Source organism: Monodelphis domestica, chromosome 2 (genome assembly GCF_027887165.1).
Source record: "Monodelphis domestica isolate mMonDom1 chromosome 2, mMonDom1.pri, whole genome shotgun sequence".
In the NCBI taxonomy this organism is placed as follows: domain Eukaryota; kingdom Metazoa; phylum Chordata; class Mammalia; order Didelphimorphia; family Didelphidae; genus Monodelphis; species Monodelphis domestica.
This window is the reverse complement of record NC_077228.1, coordinates 75181503-75200815: the sequence shown is the minus strand read 5'-3', so window position 1 is coordinate 75200815 and position 19313 is coordinate 75181503. Positions and strand designations below refer to the sequence as shown.

Here is a 19313-nt window from a genome sequence, read left to right as displayed (position 1 = left end):
AATTAATACCTGATAACTTATTAGATTCTATATGACATCTCTTCCTTGAATCACCAGCCAAGGAGATGCATGAAATCTTGTTATAACACTGTATAACCCAAAGCATGAACATTTGTCACAATCTTAACAATATTATAATAAGATGTCAATATGTATGTATAATGCTGTGCACATTATAGATATTTAAATATTTATTGAATAAAAAAATTTATTAAGCACTTACTATATGCTAAGCACAGGAGATACATTCTCAAAAAGCTCATCCTCTAACCAGGATGATAAAAGATATAGAGAATTCAGATTAAAGGTGAATGGCAAAACCTCTAATGTTCTAAGGGTTCACCAACAGGATGGAATCAAAGTCCAGGGCTATTTAGGTTGTCATGACATGCCCCAAAATAGTAGTTTGGGGTCAATGGGCACAGTGACAAAGGCTGATGGTAGTAAGACCTAGTGGTCCTCCATTTTACTGGAAATTGGTGGTTGTCCACTCATCTATGTAGTATGAAGATTTATGTCCACTGCCCACAGCATAGGCCAGGCCCATCACCACTGGGGCAAGAGGGCCTGAGAGTTTAAGTGGCTTGGCGTTCAAGGTTCCTTGCCACCGGAGGGAGACTTTTTGTAAGGGCTTCAGTGTCTAGCCAGGAGGAAAAGAAGAAGTAAATGGGATATTGAATTAAAAGCAGTTGACAAAGGTTCTAGTTCTAGCACTTGAATTAATGAGTTATATAACTACAAATCACTTAACTTCTCAACTCCTTAGGTTTATCACCTGAAAAACGAGAGATCAGTTGAATTCTAACATCTCATCCAATATCTCATCCAATAAATCTAATATTTATGTTATAAGGTGAATGAGATTTTAATATTCATGGCACTCATATGATAATTGGATTTTGTATATTCAGAATTACAACCAAAGGACAAAACAGAAACCAAGATATTTTTAGCTTCTAAAATATTTTAGGTTCTATCACCAATTAAAATTTTTCTACAAAATTTCTTTGAATGAATGATGAAATAGCACATTCTTTAAAAAGAAGATGCCACTTTAACAATGTTTACTTTAGGAAAAGCTCAATAAACATTTCTTAATGAAAACTTTCACTTAAAGAACTGTATTTTTTGAGAATATCATAATTTTAGAGAAGACTTACATGATTAAATCTTCTTGTGAAGGCAACTGCATTTGGTGCAGAACTGTACTTCTCTTTTTTATTCCATCCACAACTTGAAAGCTCCTAGAAAATTAACAATTAAATGTAATATGAATTAAATAAGTAGATGTTAGTGCTACAATAATAAAATCCAGAGTCATAATATATAAATACACATAGACATATATGAATGTATGTATGTATGTGAGTAAAAAAATATTTTTACTTCTCCCTCATCTACAGTTCAAAATAAATATTAAAATCATGTATTTATTTCATACTGTATCATCAAAACTGAATTCACCAAATAAAAAGATACTAAATTTTCTGATTTTATTAAATATTATGTCATATTTGCCTCCCCTCTTTTTCTTTTATTTTTATACTTCATGTTTCTAAACCACTGTTTTATTTTCTAGAATAGAAATAATATTTTAAGTTTTTAGTTTATTGGTATAAGATTTAGGTGTAAGATTTAGAAATGGAAGGGACCTAAGAAACCATCTAGTCTTAACTCATTCATTGTACAGATTAGGAAAGCGAGGCACTATATTAACTTTTATGTACAGTAGGGTCCTCATATCCACTGATTTGGTATCTACTGATTCAGTATCTGCTGATTCAATTATCTGAGGTAACAGGAAAAAAATGAAAAAAGTTCAAAATCTGAAAAATTCCAGAAAATACCCCAAAACAGCCAACTTTCAAATTGCTCAGCAAATGAGTACAGGCTGTAGTTACTGAAGTCTGTCAGCCCAGTACAGGACTAGAACAAAAGCAAAAAGAGATGATGTTCTTTATTTTCAAATTAGATCAATGACATCACAGGGTGACAGTCTTGACCTCTGCATGAACTGGGTTTAAATGACGCTGAGTTGTAAAAAGTCATCAGTCTCATTCTCTCTTCCAGAATCATCTAACAGCAGTGTCAAGACAGAAGTCAGAAGGACTGGTGATGCAGTGGATGACCATGGTGTCTGATGTCTTCCCAAGCTTTAAGAACTCCAGAGGGCCTGCTTCAAGCTGCCTTCATAGCTTTTGGAACAATTTGTGCTTATCCATCCATTCCACTGGGGGAAGTCTCCAATACTTGGAGTAGATACCCCCTCTAATATCAATGGTTTATGGTCCCATTGGTTATATCCTACCTGGTTGAGCCTATCTGCTAAGATGATTTTACTAGGGTGTGGATACTGCACATGCTATAGCTTCTTGGAGCCTCAAGTGAGAACTGAGTGCCCGGTGGCCACTAAAACTAAGCGAGCAGCCTTGAAAAGGGCTCAGCAAGCCCTCAGATCAAAGGTGCTAATCTTCCTTAAATCTCCATATACACCAAGAGAGTATAATACTGTATTATACAATGTACTTAAAGCTGATAATGTCTTACTGTGCATTTATCAATAAAACCTATGTATGTTTATATGTAGAAGAAAATCATATTATTTATGGGGCCAGCAGGTATTCAACCAGCTGGGGTAAGTCTTGGGATATATCCCCCATGGATACAGGGCCTTCCTGTACTCAAATACACACACACACACACACACACACACACACACACACACACACACACACACACACACACAATGTACACATATGCATATACAGACAGACACATATAAACACACATATGTGGGTCAGCATAATATTATTATATAGTATAGCATGTTATTTATGTATTTTAGATGAATGATTAAACACCTGAATGGAAAATAACAAAAATTCATCAAAGCAATATAATATGTGTACATTTCCAAAATTAAATTATTTATCCCTGTAAAATATATTTAGGCCTAGAGAACTTTTAAAATGTTTTGATGGAATCCTGAATAAAAGGGATACACAGTTTCCTAAAGCTCTGCATAAATTTTAAGAAATAAAACTTGTCATTGCAAAGATACGATAAATAAACTATTTCAAGGTTTATTCCCACAAGTGAAGCCCATCATCATCATCATCATCATCATCATCATCATCATCATCATCATCATTTTTTACATTTTTCTTTTCTTACACATAGGCTGTCCAGCAATTTACTCCTCCACCCAGGAATTTTAGAAGATATTTAGATAAAATTGTGCAGTAGTACTTTCTAGAATCAAATGTGTGATGATTTTATTTTTGCAGCAGCAAAATGACTGCTGCTTTTCAAATATACAAATTATTTTGTACAAATATACAAATATTTGTCTCCTGGACAAAGTGAAGATATTCATGGTATCCTTCTCCAGATTCTAGGAGATTAGATAGAATTAAACTTTCTTTTTTTTTAATTGAAAAAACTTATTTAATTAATTAAATTAGAATATTTTCCCATGGTTTGAAACTTTCTTAAAGAAAACAGATTGTGGGGGAGAGGGCATGAGAAAATGCATATGGTATAGGTTAGGAAATAACTTTCATCAGAGCTTTTGAAAAGAGGAAGATTTCATGGAGAAAGGGAGAAAAGGACAGAGATACACTTAGAGCTTAAAACAACCAAAATTCTTCCTAAAGAGAGAGATATGTTCTAAAGAAGAAGAAGGTGCTTGTTCTCCAAAAAAATAATGCTTTAGAAGTATATAAGTTATATCTCAATAGAAAATATAGAACGAAAAAAGCTAGCTGGTGGTTCCTTGGCCTTGTTCTGATCCAGCTATTTCTTAATCTAATAATTATATAGAAGGCAGGTGTTTTCACTTGGTAATATAATGAAGACCTAATAGAAGAGAACAAATACTTGTAGGGAGATTGGACCTCCCTGTCTTGCTCAAGTTGGAAGTACTAATCACAGACTCAATTCCAATACTGATAAGAATAGGAGCTTTGACTTACTACATTTCTGACTCTGGCAGAATGTCCTTTCTTAGGCAGCCTTGTGACCTTCCACTTCAAAGAGCTCACCATACTGGTAACTTGCACCAGTTTTAGCCCTACTATACTTCAGAACTCTTAAGCTCAACTGATTCACCAGCCTCATGCCTAGTACCTTTCTGGTATTCTTATACTTTATTCTGGGGTGTATGGGGTGCTCAGGGAGGGGTAGTATCTCTGGTATGGAGGGCTTGTCGTGCCCTGCTAGGGCAGCTCTCCAGCCTCTGACCCCCACCTGACACCCAGCTCTCACTTGTGGCTCCCAGTAGCTGATAGCATGCGGCAGCGGCTACACCCAAGGCAACGGCTTCAACAGGCCGGCCAAACCTTGTGAGGGTAGCCATCGGGTCGTCGACCCCTGGTGAACCAGGGCTTTGCTCACCCAGCATGTGAAGACTGCTTCGGCTGAACAGACGGAAGAAACCAATAAGAAGGTTCAACGGCTGAGAGGGCGACGCAGCAAAGTACTGTGGAGTGCTTAGGGCGTGTTGGAGCACAAAGGACAACACGGCCATCCAATGCAGCTGAGGAAGTCTCCAGGTGTAACGACTTTTCGTGCCACTGGACCCAGGCTTCCAACGCCAAGAGAGTGGGACTGTCTCTGTGCATCGGCTTTTCCACTTAAATTTCTTTCAGCACAAGTATCTTTGTGCACACTCATCTATCCTAACCCCGTCCACCCTCTTCAAGACCTGCGGCGATGGGGGAGTGGTGACGCAACAGGTAGAGGTGACCACTGGCAGTTGTAGTTACGATCCTGCACGTAGGCGGCCCACGGACCAGTGGTCGCTCGGCCCTGTGGGCAGCAGGGACGTTCGGCAGCATCCTGGGCGACTGAGCAGCCCTCTCTAGGACAGCACTGCTCACCCTAATCAAGGGAGGGGACTAGAAAAGGTGTCCCAAACATTGCCTGCCCTACAAACACCCAGTCAGCACACCGCAGCTGGTGGGTCATCCCCTTTAAGCAGTCAAAATCAAAGAAAAAATACAAAGAAACTCCTACTAGGAGCATGGAACATCAGGACATTACTTGATAGAGAGAATACCCCAAGACCTGAGAGAAGAACAGCTCTAATCGGTAAAGAACTGGCGCGATATAACATCGACATCGTAGCCTTAAGCAAAACACGCTTACCAGAAGAGGGATCACTCAGCGAACCCACCACTGGATACACCTTCTTCTGGAAAGGTAGAGCCACAAATGAAGACAGAATTCACGGTGTTGGCCTGGCCATCAAGACCAGTTTGCTCAAACAGCTGCCAGACTTGCCTGTGGGCATCAGCAAGAGGCTCATGAAGATCCGTTTGCCTCTCAGCAAAGACCGGTATGCCACAATCATCAGCGCATATGCCCCAACACTGACCAGCACAGAGGAGACCATCGAGCAGTTCTATTCTGACCTGAGTGCCGTCCTGCACTCAGTGCCCACAAATGACAAGCTGATACTACTGGGAGACTTCAACGCCCACATTGTCCAGGACCATGAAAGATGGAAATTAGTGCTCGGCAAACACGGCGTGGGCAAAATGAACAACAACAGCCTACTGCTACTCAGAAAATGCTCAGAGTTCGAACTCACCATCACGAACACTGTGTTCAGAATGGCGAACAAATATAAAACAACGTGGATGCACCCAAGATCAAAATAGTGGCATCTCATTGACTACATCATTGTACGCCGGCGAGACATCCAGGATGTAAAGATCACCAGAGCCATGAGAGGAGCTGAATGCTGGACAGACCACCAATTGGTTAGAGGGACTCTTCAAATGCGCATTGCGCCTCGACATCCAAAACGCGCCCAGACAGTTCGCGCATTTTACAACATGAGTCATCTTAGAGATCCATCTTATTTGCAAACATTCCAGTCCTGCCTGGACAACAAGCTGTCTGCCAAGGGACCACTCACTGGAAGTTCAACCGAGAAATGGAACCAGTTCAGAGACACAGTGAAGGAAACATCAAAGGCAGTCCTAGGCCCAAAACAACGCAACCACCAGGACTGGTTCGACGAGAACAACACTGCTATTGAAGACCTATTGAGCAAGAAGAACAAAGCCTTTATGGAGTGGCAAAATAACCCAAACTCTGCTCCTAAAAAGGACAGATTCAAGTCTCTCCAAGCCACGGCACAGCGTGAGATCAGGAAGTTGCAAGACCGATGGTGGGAAAAAAAGGCAGAAGAAATCCAGTGGTTTGCTGATATGAAAAACTATAAACAATTTTTCAGTGCCCTCAAGACTGTCTATGGGCCATCAAAACCCACCACCACTCCCTTGCTATCCTCTGATGGTGACACTCTCATAAAAGATAAAAAAGGCATCAGCAATAGGTGGAAAGAACACTTCAGTCAGCTTCTCAACCGACCCTCTTCAGTCGACCAAAGCACCCTTGACCAGATCCCCCAAACCACTCCATTGAACAACTTGATGTCCCTCCTTCAATAGCGGAAGTCCAAAAAGCCATTAAACAAATGAGTGCAGGCAAGGCACCCAGTAAAGATGGGATCCCAACCGAGGTGTACAAGGCTATAAATGGAAAGGCACTCCAGGCATTCCACATAGTGCTGACCAGCATATGGGAAGAGGAAGACATGCCCCCAGAACTCAGAGATGCCTCCATCGTAGCCCTATACAAGAACAAAGGCTCACGAGCAGCCTGTGACAACTACAGAGGCATCTCATTACTCTCCACTGCCGGAAAGATCCTCGCCCGTGTTATACTCAACAGACTCCTGTCATCTGTTTCAGAGCAGAACCTGCCTGAATCACAATTTGGCTTCCGACCAGATCACAGCACCATCGACATGGTCTTCACGGTGAGGCAAATGCAGGAAAAATGCCTTGAGCAGAACCTGAGTCTCTACATTGCCTTCATAGACCTGACAAAGGCATTCAACACAGTGAACAGGGACCCATTGTGGGTGATCCTCAGCAAGCTCGGTTGCCCAGCAAAATTTGTCAAACTGATCCAGCTCTTTCATGTCGACATGACAGGGGAAGTCCTATCTGGTGGAGAGACTTCCGATCGCTTCAACATCTCCAATGGAGTGAAACAAGGCTGTGTCCTCGCTCCAGTACTATTCAACCTATTTTTCAACCAAGTATTATGACATGCTGTGATGGATCTAGACCTGGGCATCTACATCAAATACCGACTGGATGGCTCACTATTTGACCTTCGCCGCCTGACTGCAAAAACAAAGACAACAGAAAGACTCATCCTGGAAGCTCTCTATGCAGATGACTGTGCTCTCATGGCCTACCAAGAAAATCATCTCCAAACCATTGTGGACAGGTTCTCTACCGCAACAAAACTGTTTGGCCTGACCATTAGCCTCAGCAAAACAGAGGTGCTGTTCCAACCTGCACCAGGGAGGCCAACTAACCAGCCGTGCATTACAATCGATGGCACGCAGCTTTCTAACGTCAACACCTTCAAGTACCTGGGCAGCACCATCGCCAACGATGGGTCCCTAGATCACGAGATTAATGCCAGGATCCAAAAGGCCAGCCAGGCACTCGGGCGGCTGCGCTCCAAAGTCCTCCAACACAGAGGTGTAAGCACTGCGACGAAGCTCAAAGTGTATAACGCAGTGGTCCTCAGCTTGCTCCTGTACGGTTGTGAAACATGGACACTGTACCGGAAGCACATGAAACAGCTGGAATGGCAGGACCTAATCGCCAACCAGGAAATCCTCGATAGAGCCAAGTCCACCAGCATCGAAGTAATGGTCCTCAAAACCCAGGTACGATGGTCTGGACATGTCATCCGCATGGACCCACAGCGAATACCAAGACAGGTATTCTATGGTGAACTGTCAGCTGGACTCAGGAAACAAGGCTGACCAAAGAAAAGATTCAAGGATCAGCTAAAGTCCAACTTGAAGTGGGCTGGCATTACACCAAAGCAACTCGCTGCCTCTGACAGAAGCAGCTGGCGAACCCACATTCACCAGGCCCCCATCACCTTTGAAGATAAGTGACATCGACGTCTTGCCGCTGCGCGCGAACTCCGACACCAGGCCACAACCGCACTTCCCATAACAACTGGCGTCCCATGCCCCATGTGCCACAAAATTTGCGCCTCAGCCTTTGGACTCCAAAGCCACATGAGGGTACACCGTAGATCATAATGCACAAAGACAATAGTCATTCTCGATCACCGAGAGACTACTATACTATACTACTATACTTTATTCATCTCTTTACACTATAGTTCTAATGGTCTATGTGCTACTTCTCATGTAACATGTAATTCTGTACCTTTGCACTAGCTAGAAGGGAATATCTGCAATGTTTCCCTTTCTCACTTTGCCTTCCAATCTTTATTCAAGAATCAGCTCAAATCCCAACTTCTGCAGGAGGTCTTCTGGTTTCATCATCTCCTTATTCCTTACTAATGCTTTCTCTCTGAAACTACCTTCCAAAATATTGCATATATCTCTTATGTACACAGTTATTCTTGTCTCTCCCACTATAATGCAAGTTTTCTGGGGGCAGATAACACATTTTAGTCTTTCTTTGTATCTTCCTATTTATCTTGGGTATCAATTCATTTTGCTTTGTCTTTCTCAGATCAAAAACCTTGGCAAAGAAAACAATCAAAATAAAGTAGAGCAGCATTTCCCTCTCTCCATTATCATCAAAGATGAATCACTCTGTCTAGGCCTACCGGTCCTATGCATATATGATCTTCTTTTCCCCAATACAGCTTTGAAAAAACCCCACCCTTTTTATTACTCTTAACTAGACTTCATGCAGGATGATCTTTAGACCTTAGGCTCTTTAATTAAATCATCTTCTCTACACTGTACTATGCCAGATAACTCACTATGTGGAGTCTAAACCAACAAGCCTATAACAGATGCTTTAAATACACCCTAACAATCCCTTCTTTAAAGAAATTTCTACTATAATAGATATACACTTTCTTGCCTTTCATATTTTCTAGTTCAGTAAGGTGTCTATATGCTGTGGCCCTTCTGAGAAGTCATCTGGACATAGGCTTCCTTGAAGCCTAGAAGTCCTGGCTCTGAGTCTTACTTCAAACCATGTAACCTGAAGCCAATTACTTACCTGTTCTCATCTCTAACTATACTGGCTAATAAACCTAACATTCATGGAGAGCAAATTCTTAAAGTCACCATGTAACATAATAGTGGAAATATAATATTAAAACAAAATAATAAGTGAACATCTCGATCTCTCAAGACCTAAATTTCTTCATTTGCGAAATGAGATTAGATCATCTCTAAGGTCCTACTGTAAACTCTGTCATTCCATGTTAGCATTTAAAAAACAATTATTTCTTTAATTTGGAAATTTTTATTTAAATGATTAATTTAGAATATTTGCCCATGGTTACATGATTCATGTTCTTTTCCTCTCCTACCTTCTGTAGCCAACGAGCAATTCCACTGGGTTTTATTTTATGTGTGTTCTATTTCCATATAATTAATATTTGCATAGGGTGATAGCTTAGAGTCTATATCCCCAATCATATTCCCATCAACCCATGTGATGAAGCAGTTGTTTTTCTTCTGTGTTTCTACTCCCACAGTTCTTTCTTTGAATGTGGATAGTGTTCATTCTGATAAGTCCCTCAGAATTGTCCTAGATCATTGCATTGCTGTTAGTAGAGAAGTCCATTACATTCAATTGCACCACAGTGTATAAGTCTCTGTGTATAATGTTCTGGTTTGGCTCCATTCACACTGCATCAATTCCTGAAGGTCATTCCAGTTCGCATGGAATTCCTCCAGTTTGTTATTCCTTTGAGCACAATAGTATTCTATCACCAACATGTATCACAATTTGTTCAGCCAATCCTTAATTGAAGGGCATCCCCATAACTTCCAAATTTTTTTGCTACCACAAAGAGCAAAGCTATATTCTTGTACAAGGCTTTCTCCCTATTATCTATCTGGGGTACAAACCCAGCAGAACTATGGCTGGATTTTTGCTAGTATTCTTTTCAAGATTTTTGCATCTATGTTCATTAAGGAGATTGTTCTCTGTTTTTTACCTGCCTGGCTTTGGGATCAGTACCATATCTGTGTCATAAAAGGAATTTGGTAGAATTCCTTTTTTGCTTATTATGTCAAATAGTTTGTATAATATTGGGATTAGTTCTTCTTTGAATGTTTGATACAATTCACTTGTAAATCCATCAGGCCCTGGGGATTTTTTTTCTTAGGGAGTTCTATGATGGCTTGTTCAATTTCTTTTTCTGATACGGGATTATTTAAGAATTCTATTTCTTCTTCTGCTAATCTAGGAAATTTATATTTTTGTAAATATTAACCAAAATCACCTAAATTGCCATATTTATTGCCATGTAATTAGGCAAAATACTTTTTAATGATTTCCTTAATTTCCTCTTCATTAGAGGTGAGATTTCCTTTTTCATCTTTGATACAGTTAATTTGGTTTTCTGCTTTCCTTTTTTTTTTATTAGATTGACCAGTGCTTTGTCTATTTTGTTTGTTTTTTCAAAGTACTAGCTTCTGGTCTTATTTATTAATTCAATAATTCCTTTACTTTCAATTTTAATTTCTCCTTTAATTTTTAGGATCTCTAATTTAGTTTTCATCTGGGGATTTTTAATTTGTTCACTTTCTAGTCTTTTAATTTGCATGCCCAATTCATTGACTTCTGTCCTCCCTAATTTGTTAATATGCACTTAAGGATATAAATTTTCTCCCAAATACTGGTTTGGCTGCATCCAATAGACTTTGAAAGGATGTCTCATCATTGTCATTTTCGTCAATGAAATTGTTTCTAAGATTTGTTCTTTAGTTAACTGATTTTCCAGAATCATATTATTTAATTTCCAATTAATTTTTATTTGCCTTTCCATGTACACTCACTAATTATTATTTTTTATTGCATTATGATATGAAAATGTTGCATTTATTATTTCTGTTCTTTTGTATTTGTTTGCCATGTTTTCATGCCCTAGTACATGGTCAATCTTTGTGAATGTACCATGTGCTGCTGAAAAGGTGTATTCCTTTTTGTCCCTATTTATTTTCCCCACATATCTATTAACTCTAATTTTTCAAGATTTCATTAATATTTCTTACCCTTTTCTTATTTACTTTTTGGTTTGATTTATCTAGATCTGATAGAGGAAAGTTCAGATTTCCCAGTAGTAAAGTTTTACTATCTATTTCCTCATTAAATTCCACTAGTTTCTCCTTTAGAAATCTGTATGCTATACCATTTGGTGCATACATGTTGAGTGCTGTTATTTCCTCATTGTCTATACTGCCTTTTATAAGGATGTAACTACCTTCCCTGTATCTTTTAACTAGATCTATTTTTACTTTGGATTTGTCAGATATCATGATTGAGACTCTTGTCTTTTTTTTTTCTCAGTTGATGCTCAATAGATTTTGCTCCAGTCTTTTACCTTTACCCTGTGTGTGTCTACCTTCCTCATGTGTGTTTCTTGTGGGCAACATATGGCAGGATTTTGGTTTCTAATCCACTCTGCTATTTGCTTCCATTTTATGAGTGATTTCATCCGATTCACATTCAGAGTTATGATTACCACCTGGGTATTCCCCAACATTTTGATTTTGTCTCCTAGTCCTGCCCTTTCTTCTTTCACTATTTCCTTCTACACCAGTGTTTTGCTTTTAATCAGTCTCCCTAATTGCCACTCTTATTTTACTTCCTTTTCTCCCCCCTCCATTCTTGTTCCCCTCTTTTTTAAACTACCCCCCACACACTCTATCCTTACCAGTCTTTTTGTTACCCTTCCATTTCTCTATAGGACAAAAATCAATTCTCTGCCCCGATAGATTTGATTGTTCTTCTCTCTTTGAATCAATTTCAATGCACTGAAGAATTAAGTATTTCCTGTCTTTAACCTCTTTATCCTTATAGTATATTGGTGTTCTTCCCTGCTCCCATCTTTCACTTCTTTATGAAATAAAAATTTATCCCATTTTGTCGCTTCCCATTTCTTTTAGTATTGACCTATTTTTTCCTCTAGCTTTATATATATATTTATGTATACCTATATATATATATATATATATATATATATATATATATATATATATATCTTGACATTTCATCCTATACAGTTTGTCATTGTTCCCTCTAAGTATAGTTCTTCTAGCTACCCAGTTGATAATAACAATTTTTAAGAGTTACTAATATAATCTTTTCTCATAGGAATACAAATCATTTGAGCTTATTTTGTCCCTTAAAAAAAGTTGTTCCCCCATCCCCTCTCTTAATTACCTTTTGGTGATTCCCTTGAGTTATAGAAGTGTTTGGGCATCACATTTTCTGTTTAAATCTGTTCTTTTTCTTTATGAATGCTTGGCAGTCTTCTATTTTATTAAATGACCATACTTTCTCCTGTAAGAATATACGGTTTTGCTGGGTAGTTTGTTCTTTGTGGTAGACCCAGTTCCCTTGCTTTCTGGAATATCATTCCATGCCTTCTGGTCCTTCAGTATAGATGCAGTCAGATCCTGAGTTATCCTAACTGTGGTACCATGATATATGAATGACTTTTTCTTAGCAGCATGTAATATTTTTTCTTTGGTCTGGTAGTTAATGAATTTAGCCATAACATTCCTGGACATTGTCAACTGGGAATTAAAAACAGGAGGTTATCTGTGGATTCTTCCAATCTCCACTTTTCCCTCTTCTTTGGGAATGTCAGGGCAGTTTTCTTAGATAATTTCCTCTAGAATAATGTCCAGGCTTTTTCTTTTATCATGATCTTTTGGTAGTCCAATAATTCTTAAATTGCCTCTCCTGGATCTGTTTTCAAGGTCTGATGTTTTGTCAAAGAGATGTTTCATGTTTTCCTCAGTTTTTTTCATTCTTATGATTTGGGTTTTATAGATTCTTGTTACCTTGTGAAATCATTTGCCTCTAGTTGTTGGATTTTAATTTTTAAAGACTGAATTTCACCCCTGGCTTTTTGGTCATCCTTCTCCTTCTGGGATGATTTTCTTTGTAGGTCATTTTTCATCTTTGCCTTGTTTTCAAGCTGGTTAACTTTGACTTTCAAGATATTATTTTCTGTTTCCAGAACTTATTTTGCTTTTTAAGTTCTTTTCTCAATTTTCTTCAGTCTCTCTCAATTGTTTTTTGAATTGTGTTTTGAGTTCTTCCAAAGACTGTGTCTAATTCACTGGAGTTTCTGTGTTTTTGCTTGGTGTTCCTTGGTCCTCCTCTGTTCCATTTGCTCTTTGTTCATTACCTGGATAAAAGCTGTAGATTGTAATTTCTTTTTTTTCCTGTTGTTTACTCATATTTTTTCCTTCTCTCCCCTCACCCCTATAAAATTTGCTATAATCTTGCTCCTCTCATTATTTGCTGGATTTGTGGGTTTGGGCTATTTGGTCCTGAAAGGACTTCACTGCTCTGCTGATTGACTAGGTTAGACTGATGGTATTGATGAGACGTGAAGTCAGATCTTCCCCAGGTGGTAGAAGAAGCTGAAGGTATAGGTGAAGGTGTAGGTGAAGGGAGCTGTGCTTCTAAGCCCTGTTAGCAAGGTATTCTACAGCCTTTGCCCTGGGATAGGAGTCAGTTGGATTCTTATAGCTGCTCTCAGCGCAGTTTTTGGGGGAGAGGTATTGGAGTGTGAGGTTCCCTGCCCACTGAAGGCTTCTTATCTGCCTTATTGATAAGATTTAGCCAAGGCAGAGTTGATCTGCAGCGCTGGATGTTCCCTGAGAGAAAAACCTCGAGAAGGGGGGGAGGGCAAGATGGAGTGTTTCAGCTGCATCTAGGCTACCCTCTCTGAACTTCTCCTCCAGCTGCCTCCCATCTGCCTGTGTTCAACGCTTTGAGTCTGGCACAGTTGTGCCAGCAAGGATCTCCTTCCAAACTAGCACCCATTCCCAGAGATTCTCTCCACCACTGGAGACTTAGCACTATAGGTGGGGGAGGCATCTTGGGACCTTCCTTCTTTCCCTTGAACCTGAGAGTTCAAGAATTCAGGCGTTTTTTTGGTGTAGCTTTTAAGTTGAATCCAGCAGGAGGGTCCCCCAACTCTGTCCTGTTGTTAGATTTGGTTTTCTGTCCCCTCATACCACTTTGTTTTTGACTGGTGTTGAAGGGTTTTGAGAGAGGTCTGGACTTTTGCTGTGTCTAAGTCACCATCTTGACTCTGCCTATCCCCATGTTAGCTTTTACCACATCAAGAACACATGATATTTTCAAATTCATATAAAGCAATTTTACTTCATATCTACAAATTAATTAATGAAATATATTTAACTGTTTTAAGTTCAAAAAATAAAATCCAAGTATTACTCACATCAGGTTGAATAGCCTTAAATACTGGGACATCCATTAATGTTATCTGACCCTGAAATGAAAAATAATAAATCACATTAAGAAGTAATACTTTGTGATCCTATATACATAACTTGTCAGGCTCATAAGATTTTAATAAAATGACACTTGCAAAATTTCAAATATTCTATTTGTTAGAATACTTTTAACTATTAAATAATATCACAAGAAATTTACATTAAAATCATACAATGTGCATATGTGTACACATACACTTCAAATTTTAATTATTTTTAATTATTTCATTTCAATGTAACCAAATTAATTTTTAAAGCATTCTTGACTGTGTTCTGGACATATAAATTAGTGAAATACTCAAGAACAGATTTCATGTGACCCAGTTCAAAGAATGGTATTCTTTGTATGAGTATCCTGCCATATGACCTGAATAATACATACTTGACAATTATAAAATAATAGTCTCTACTTAATTTTGAGAAGAAAAAAATCTGGCACCTTGCCATTAGTTCCAATTCACCACATTAGTCCTCTTTAAAGACTTCCATTAAAAATTTGCAAACCTGCAGCTGAAAATATGAATTTTAATATAGGACTACTAATCATCTGTTCTAGGTCCCAATATGATAGTTATTGCTTCCACCTTAATAATTATTCTTTCTTACCAAAAGAAGAGAAACTATATAGAATAAATTTCAATGATTGACAAAAATGGTAATTGCATTTTATAGATCCTATTGTCACATCTGTGGGAAAATGTATTCGAGTATTAAAAATGTATAAATTAACTGAAATAATTATTTGTAGTGTTGAAATATTTCCTTCCAAAATTGTTATCTAATACCACACCACCAAATGATATTTATCTACATGTAAAACTATATCTATGTAGAGTTCCACATATTTATGACTACAATATATCTTATAACTTGGAAAAGGGAAAAGCCTTCTGATAATTCACCTTTATTTCTAAAGTTAGGTTATAATACATGTGAAGATTGGGTTTGGCTCTCCCCTGATTGTAACAATGAAGGAACTTAGCTCTTCCCTGACTGTGAAGATTTAAATTGTAACTCATGCCTATTTTTAGATTTTAATCCCCATAAGTGTAAACACCCTACTTATTAAAAGTTAAGTATGGAGACCTGCCTATTTTTAGATTCAATCACAAAAAGTGCAAACATGGTACTTAAAAGTTAAGTATGAAGATCTGCCCATTTAGATCTAATCTGATCACCAAGAGTTCAAATATCCCACTTAATCATGAAATGGGATATTCTAGGACTGCCCAGAAGGCAGTTAATCAAATCTGATTTTTACCCATGTGTGTGATAATGGGTAAGAAATCAGAATTGATTAACTGCCTTCTGTGCCTTCCTAGAATAGCGTGTCAGCTATGCTTGGTAGATGTGGAATTGGTAGAGGAAGGCACAGGAAGTGACATACGAGAAAATGTCTATAAAAGAGGCTGTCACTTCCTGTGAGACCGAGTTCTTCATTTTTGAAAGTGGAGACAGAATTTCTTAGAGCAGAGTTCAACTTGGACTTCCACTTATCCTGGATTCAATTCTTCAAGCTTTCCAGTTGAGGCTGGTGAAGAGGGGCAGAAGAATCTGCTGACTGGACTGACACTTGGTAAGTGAAAAACTGACTCTAAAGTGTTGGATTTTTCTGAAGAGACTTCCCCGGGTCCTGGGCTCCAAGGGTTGAGGTCTATCTGGTTAAGAACTAAACTCCCCTGCCTGGTTTTTGAGCCAGGGGTCAGAGTATATTAGTGTTCAGGCTAGATATCTTACCTTACTCTCTGAATTCTTGCTTCACTCTTTCTACATTTTGTAAATACATTGTAAATAAAATCTCTTTGAAATTAATTAAATTCCTTGCAACCAAACTCTTAAATAATCAAGTCCAACCCTTTAAAAATTAACCCCTTTTCATCCTTACACAGTTAAAATTTCAATTACTTGACAATATAAAATGGTTCCTTAACAGTTTCACTTTAAAAAAATGCCTCAGTGTTCCTATAGACATTTGGTTTAATCTCCTCTATCAGTTTTCATGGGAGGTAGGGGAAAGGAAAGAATGATTTCTAAGGATATAATGAACAAAACTCGTATTCAACTGGTAACAGTGAGCAACTACGGACATTATCATTCACCAAAGGAATATTTATTCATATGTATGTGTAAAGTATTGTGCTAAGCACCATATGGGAAATAAACAGATTCCCATCTTGACAATACATACAAGTCATTTGCTATTAACTGACAAATGTACTGAAAAAGATTACTCTTATGGCAATGTCTACAAAGAAGATTTATGGATTTCGTTTTAAATTCTGGCATTCACCCAACCAACTACTTTTGTAAATGTATTTCACAGAACCACATATTTCTAAAATTACCAAAGAAGAATGGAAGACCTTCAAATTGTCTCAGATCATTAACCTTCTTGAATCTCATCTCAATACAAGCACTCTCACAAATGTTCAACTTGCCAGTGTCCCATAGATTAATAATACACTTTATACTTTTACCATCTCTTAACCTTCTGAAACTGTATCCACTCTGCCTAGACAGGGAAAAGAATGCTTAGACTGACCTGCCATCTAGTGGCTAAGCCTGGAAACAATCTTATGAGCAACATTTCCTTCCCTTGGGGGAATGGCTTATGTACACACAGTGCTTATCTTTCATTGATCCCAATTCACCCAATGGCACCTCAAGTCAGCTCTCAAAAATAGCCAAATAAACTCCTGCACAAATTGGCAGGTTCTATCAGTCTTAAAAGACATCAGGTGTAGACTGAGTGACAAAATATCTGCAACTTGGCTCCTTCCTACCTTTCCAGTCTTTAACTTTATGTATTCTACAATCCAACTACATTGGCCTTTTTTTAATTGACAATTTTTATTTAATTAATTTAGAATATTTTCCCATGGTTACATGATTCACATTCTTTCCCTCCCCTACCTTCTGTAGCCAACAAACAATTCCACTGGGTTTCATTTTACATGTGTCATTTATCAAGACCGATTTCCATATTATTAATATTTGCATTAGGATGATTGCTTATAGTCTACATCTCCAATCATATCCCCATTAACCCATGTGATCAAGTAGTTGTTTTTCTTCTGTGTTTCTACTCCGACAGTTCTTTCTCTGAATGTGGATAGCATTCATTCTCATAAGTCCCTCAGAATTATCCTGATCATTGCATTGCTGTAGTAGAGAAGTCCATTATATTCAATTGTGCCACAGTGTTTCAGTCTCCTGGTTCTGCTCCTTTCACTCAGTATCAATTCCAGGAGATTGTTCCATTTCACATGGAATTCCTCCAGTTTATTATTCCCTTGAGCACAATAGTATTCCATTACCAACATGTTCTACAATTTGTTCAGCCATTCCCCAATTGAAGGGCATCCCCTCATTTTCCACTTTTTTGCCACCACAAAGAATGTGGCTATAAATATTTTTGTACAAATCCTTTCCCTTATTATCTCTTTGGGGTATAAACCCAGCAATATATGGCTGGATCAAAGGGCAGACAGTCTTAAAAGCCCTTTGGGCATAATTCCAAATTGTCATCCAGAATGACTAGATCAATTCACAACTACAATAGCTACATTGACCTTCTTGCTGTTCCTCACATATGACATTCAATCTCGATATTTCATGCCTGTTCACTGTCTGTACCCTATGCCTGGAATGCTCTTCCCCTTCCTACCTTTATTCAAATCCTGCTTAAATCTCACTTTCAGCAAGTTATTTTTTCTAGCTATTCCCAACCCATCATCCCATTACCTCCCATTTATTAAGTATATATTTTGCACAAACATGTTTTGCAGTTGGATGTTGTCTCTCCCTCCAGAAGGCTCTTTCAGGGTGGGGGAAAAGTCTTATTTTGTATCTCTAATGCTTAGCACAATGCTAGGCACAAAGCATATACTTAACAAAAATGTGTCTTAATTTGCTGTCTTAACCAATACAAAAGTTACCACAATGATGAGTCCTAGAGAACTTAGGAAATACCTTAGTTAGAAAATATTTTAACTCCTTGGCAGGAGTATGATAGTATCAACAATGTCACTTTAATAATATCACCTCATAAAACTGATAAATAGTAGAGGAGAACCTAAAACTGGCAAAAAACTTGACTCAATTAAATCTGATCAATTCAGTAATATTAAAAGAGAAACCTGAAACGAGGGCATTAAATAGACTAGTATAAATTTGTTTCCAAAGCAACCTATTTTCATTACTGATGACAAAGGAACTACTTCAGTACAAGATATTCAGTATTTGTGAGTAGAAATCTAGTAACAAAGAAAATCAATTTGGAAAGAATGGCTGGAAATGATCAAAGAAGAAATCATGCTATGGGACATAATTCTGAAAGCACTTTTAGTTTGTGTTTTTAAGAATTTTCAAGTAGTATATTTTCCAAAAGGAGGAAAAACCAGAGATGATATATTTCTTCTACCCAAATAAAAAAGGAAATGAGAATTGGCAAATAATCCAAACCATGTGCTTATTTTTCAAGTTGTATTGCTGACTAAAAAGGTGATAAAAATAAAAAAATCTTGTTTTTAAAAACCTGTTAAAATTAAATCCACAAATAGTTAAATGATAAAACAGATCTAAGATTTTGTTGAATTGGATGTTTCCATTTAATATTGCAAACTGATGCCTATTCACCCTGCGTGATTTTTTTTTTAATATATCCTCTCATTCCTCTCTTTCTCTTGATATCAGCAGGATATCACTGGGGCATTGGTTATATACCAATCAATCCCTTGCTCTTCCAATTACTAGCACTTTTTTTTTCTAACATGCATTTTCATAAAAACATCTTTTATTCCTGTTCTTCAAAGTTTGTTACATATATGGAAGCCCACTCAAAGCCAATATTCATTTCTTTTTTGATTTCTTTCTTTAGATTATGTTCCATGCCTTCCAGTTAAAGGAGAAAAACAATCCAAGAATACCACAGAACAGATGGTCT

General features: G+C 37.9%; 1 protein-coding gene across 14 annotated transcripts in view; it reads right to left on the bottom strand.

Annotated features, from left to right (window-relative positions):
- RALGPS2 (Ral GEF with PH domain and SH3 binding motif 2) overlaps positions 1 to 19313 on the bottom strand; it is a 293091-nt gene that overhangs the window by 110067 nt on the left and 163711 nt on the right. For all 14 annotated transcript variants that reach the window (XR_008915850.1, XM_056814143.1, XM_056814144.1 and 11 more), the window contains exons 4-5: positions 14314 to 14364; positions 1161 to 1244 (exon numbers count right to left, since the gene is read on the bottom strand). Coding sequence is in view for 13 of the 14 variants with exons in the window: in XM_056814143.1 (XP_056670121.1) it covers positions 1161 to 1244; positions 14314 to 14364 (135 nt within the window). In the remaining variant the exon portion in view is untranslated. The remainder of the gene's footprint in view (positions 1 to 1160; positions 1245 to 14313; positions 14365 to 19313) is intronic.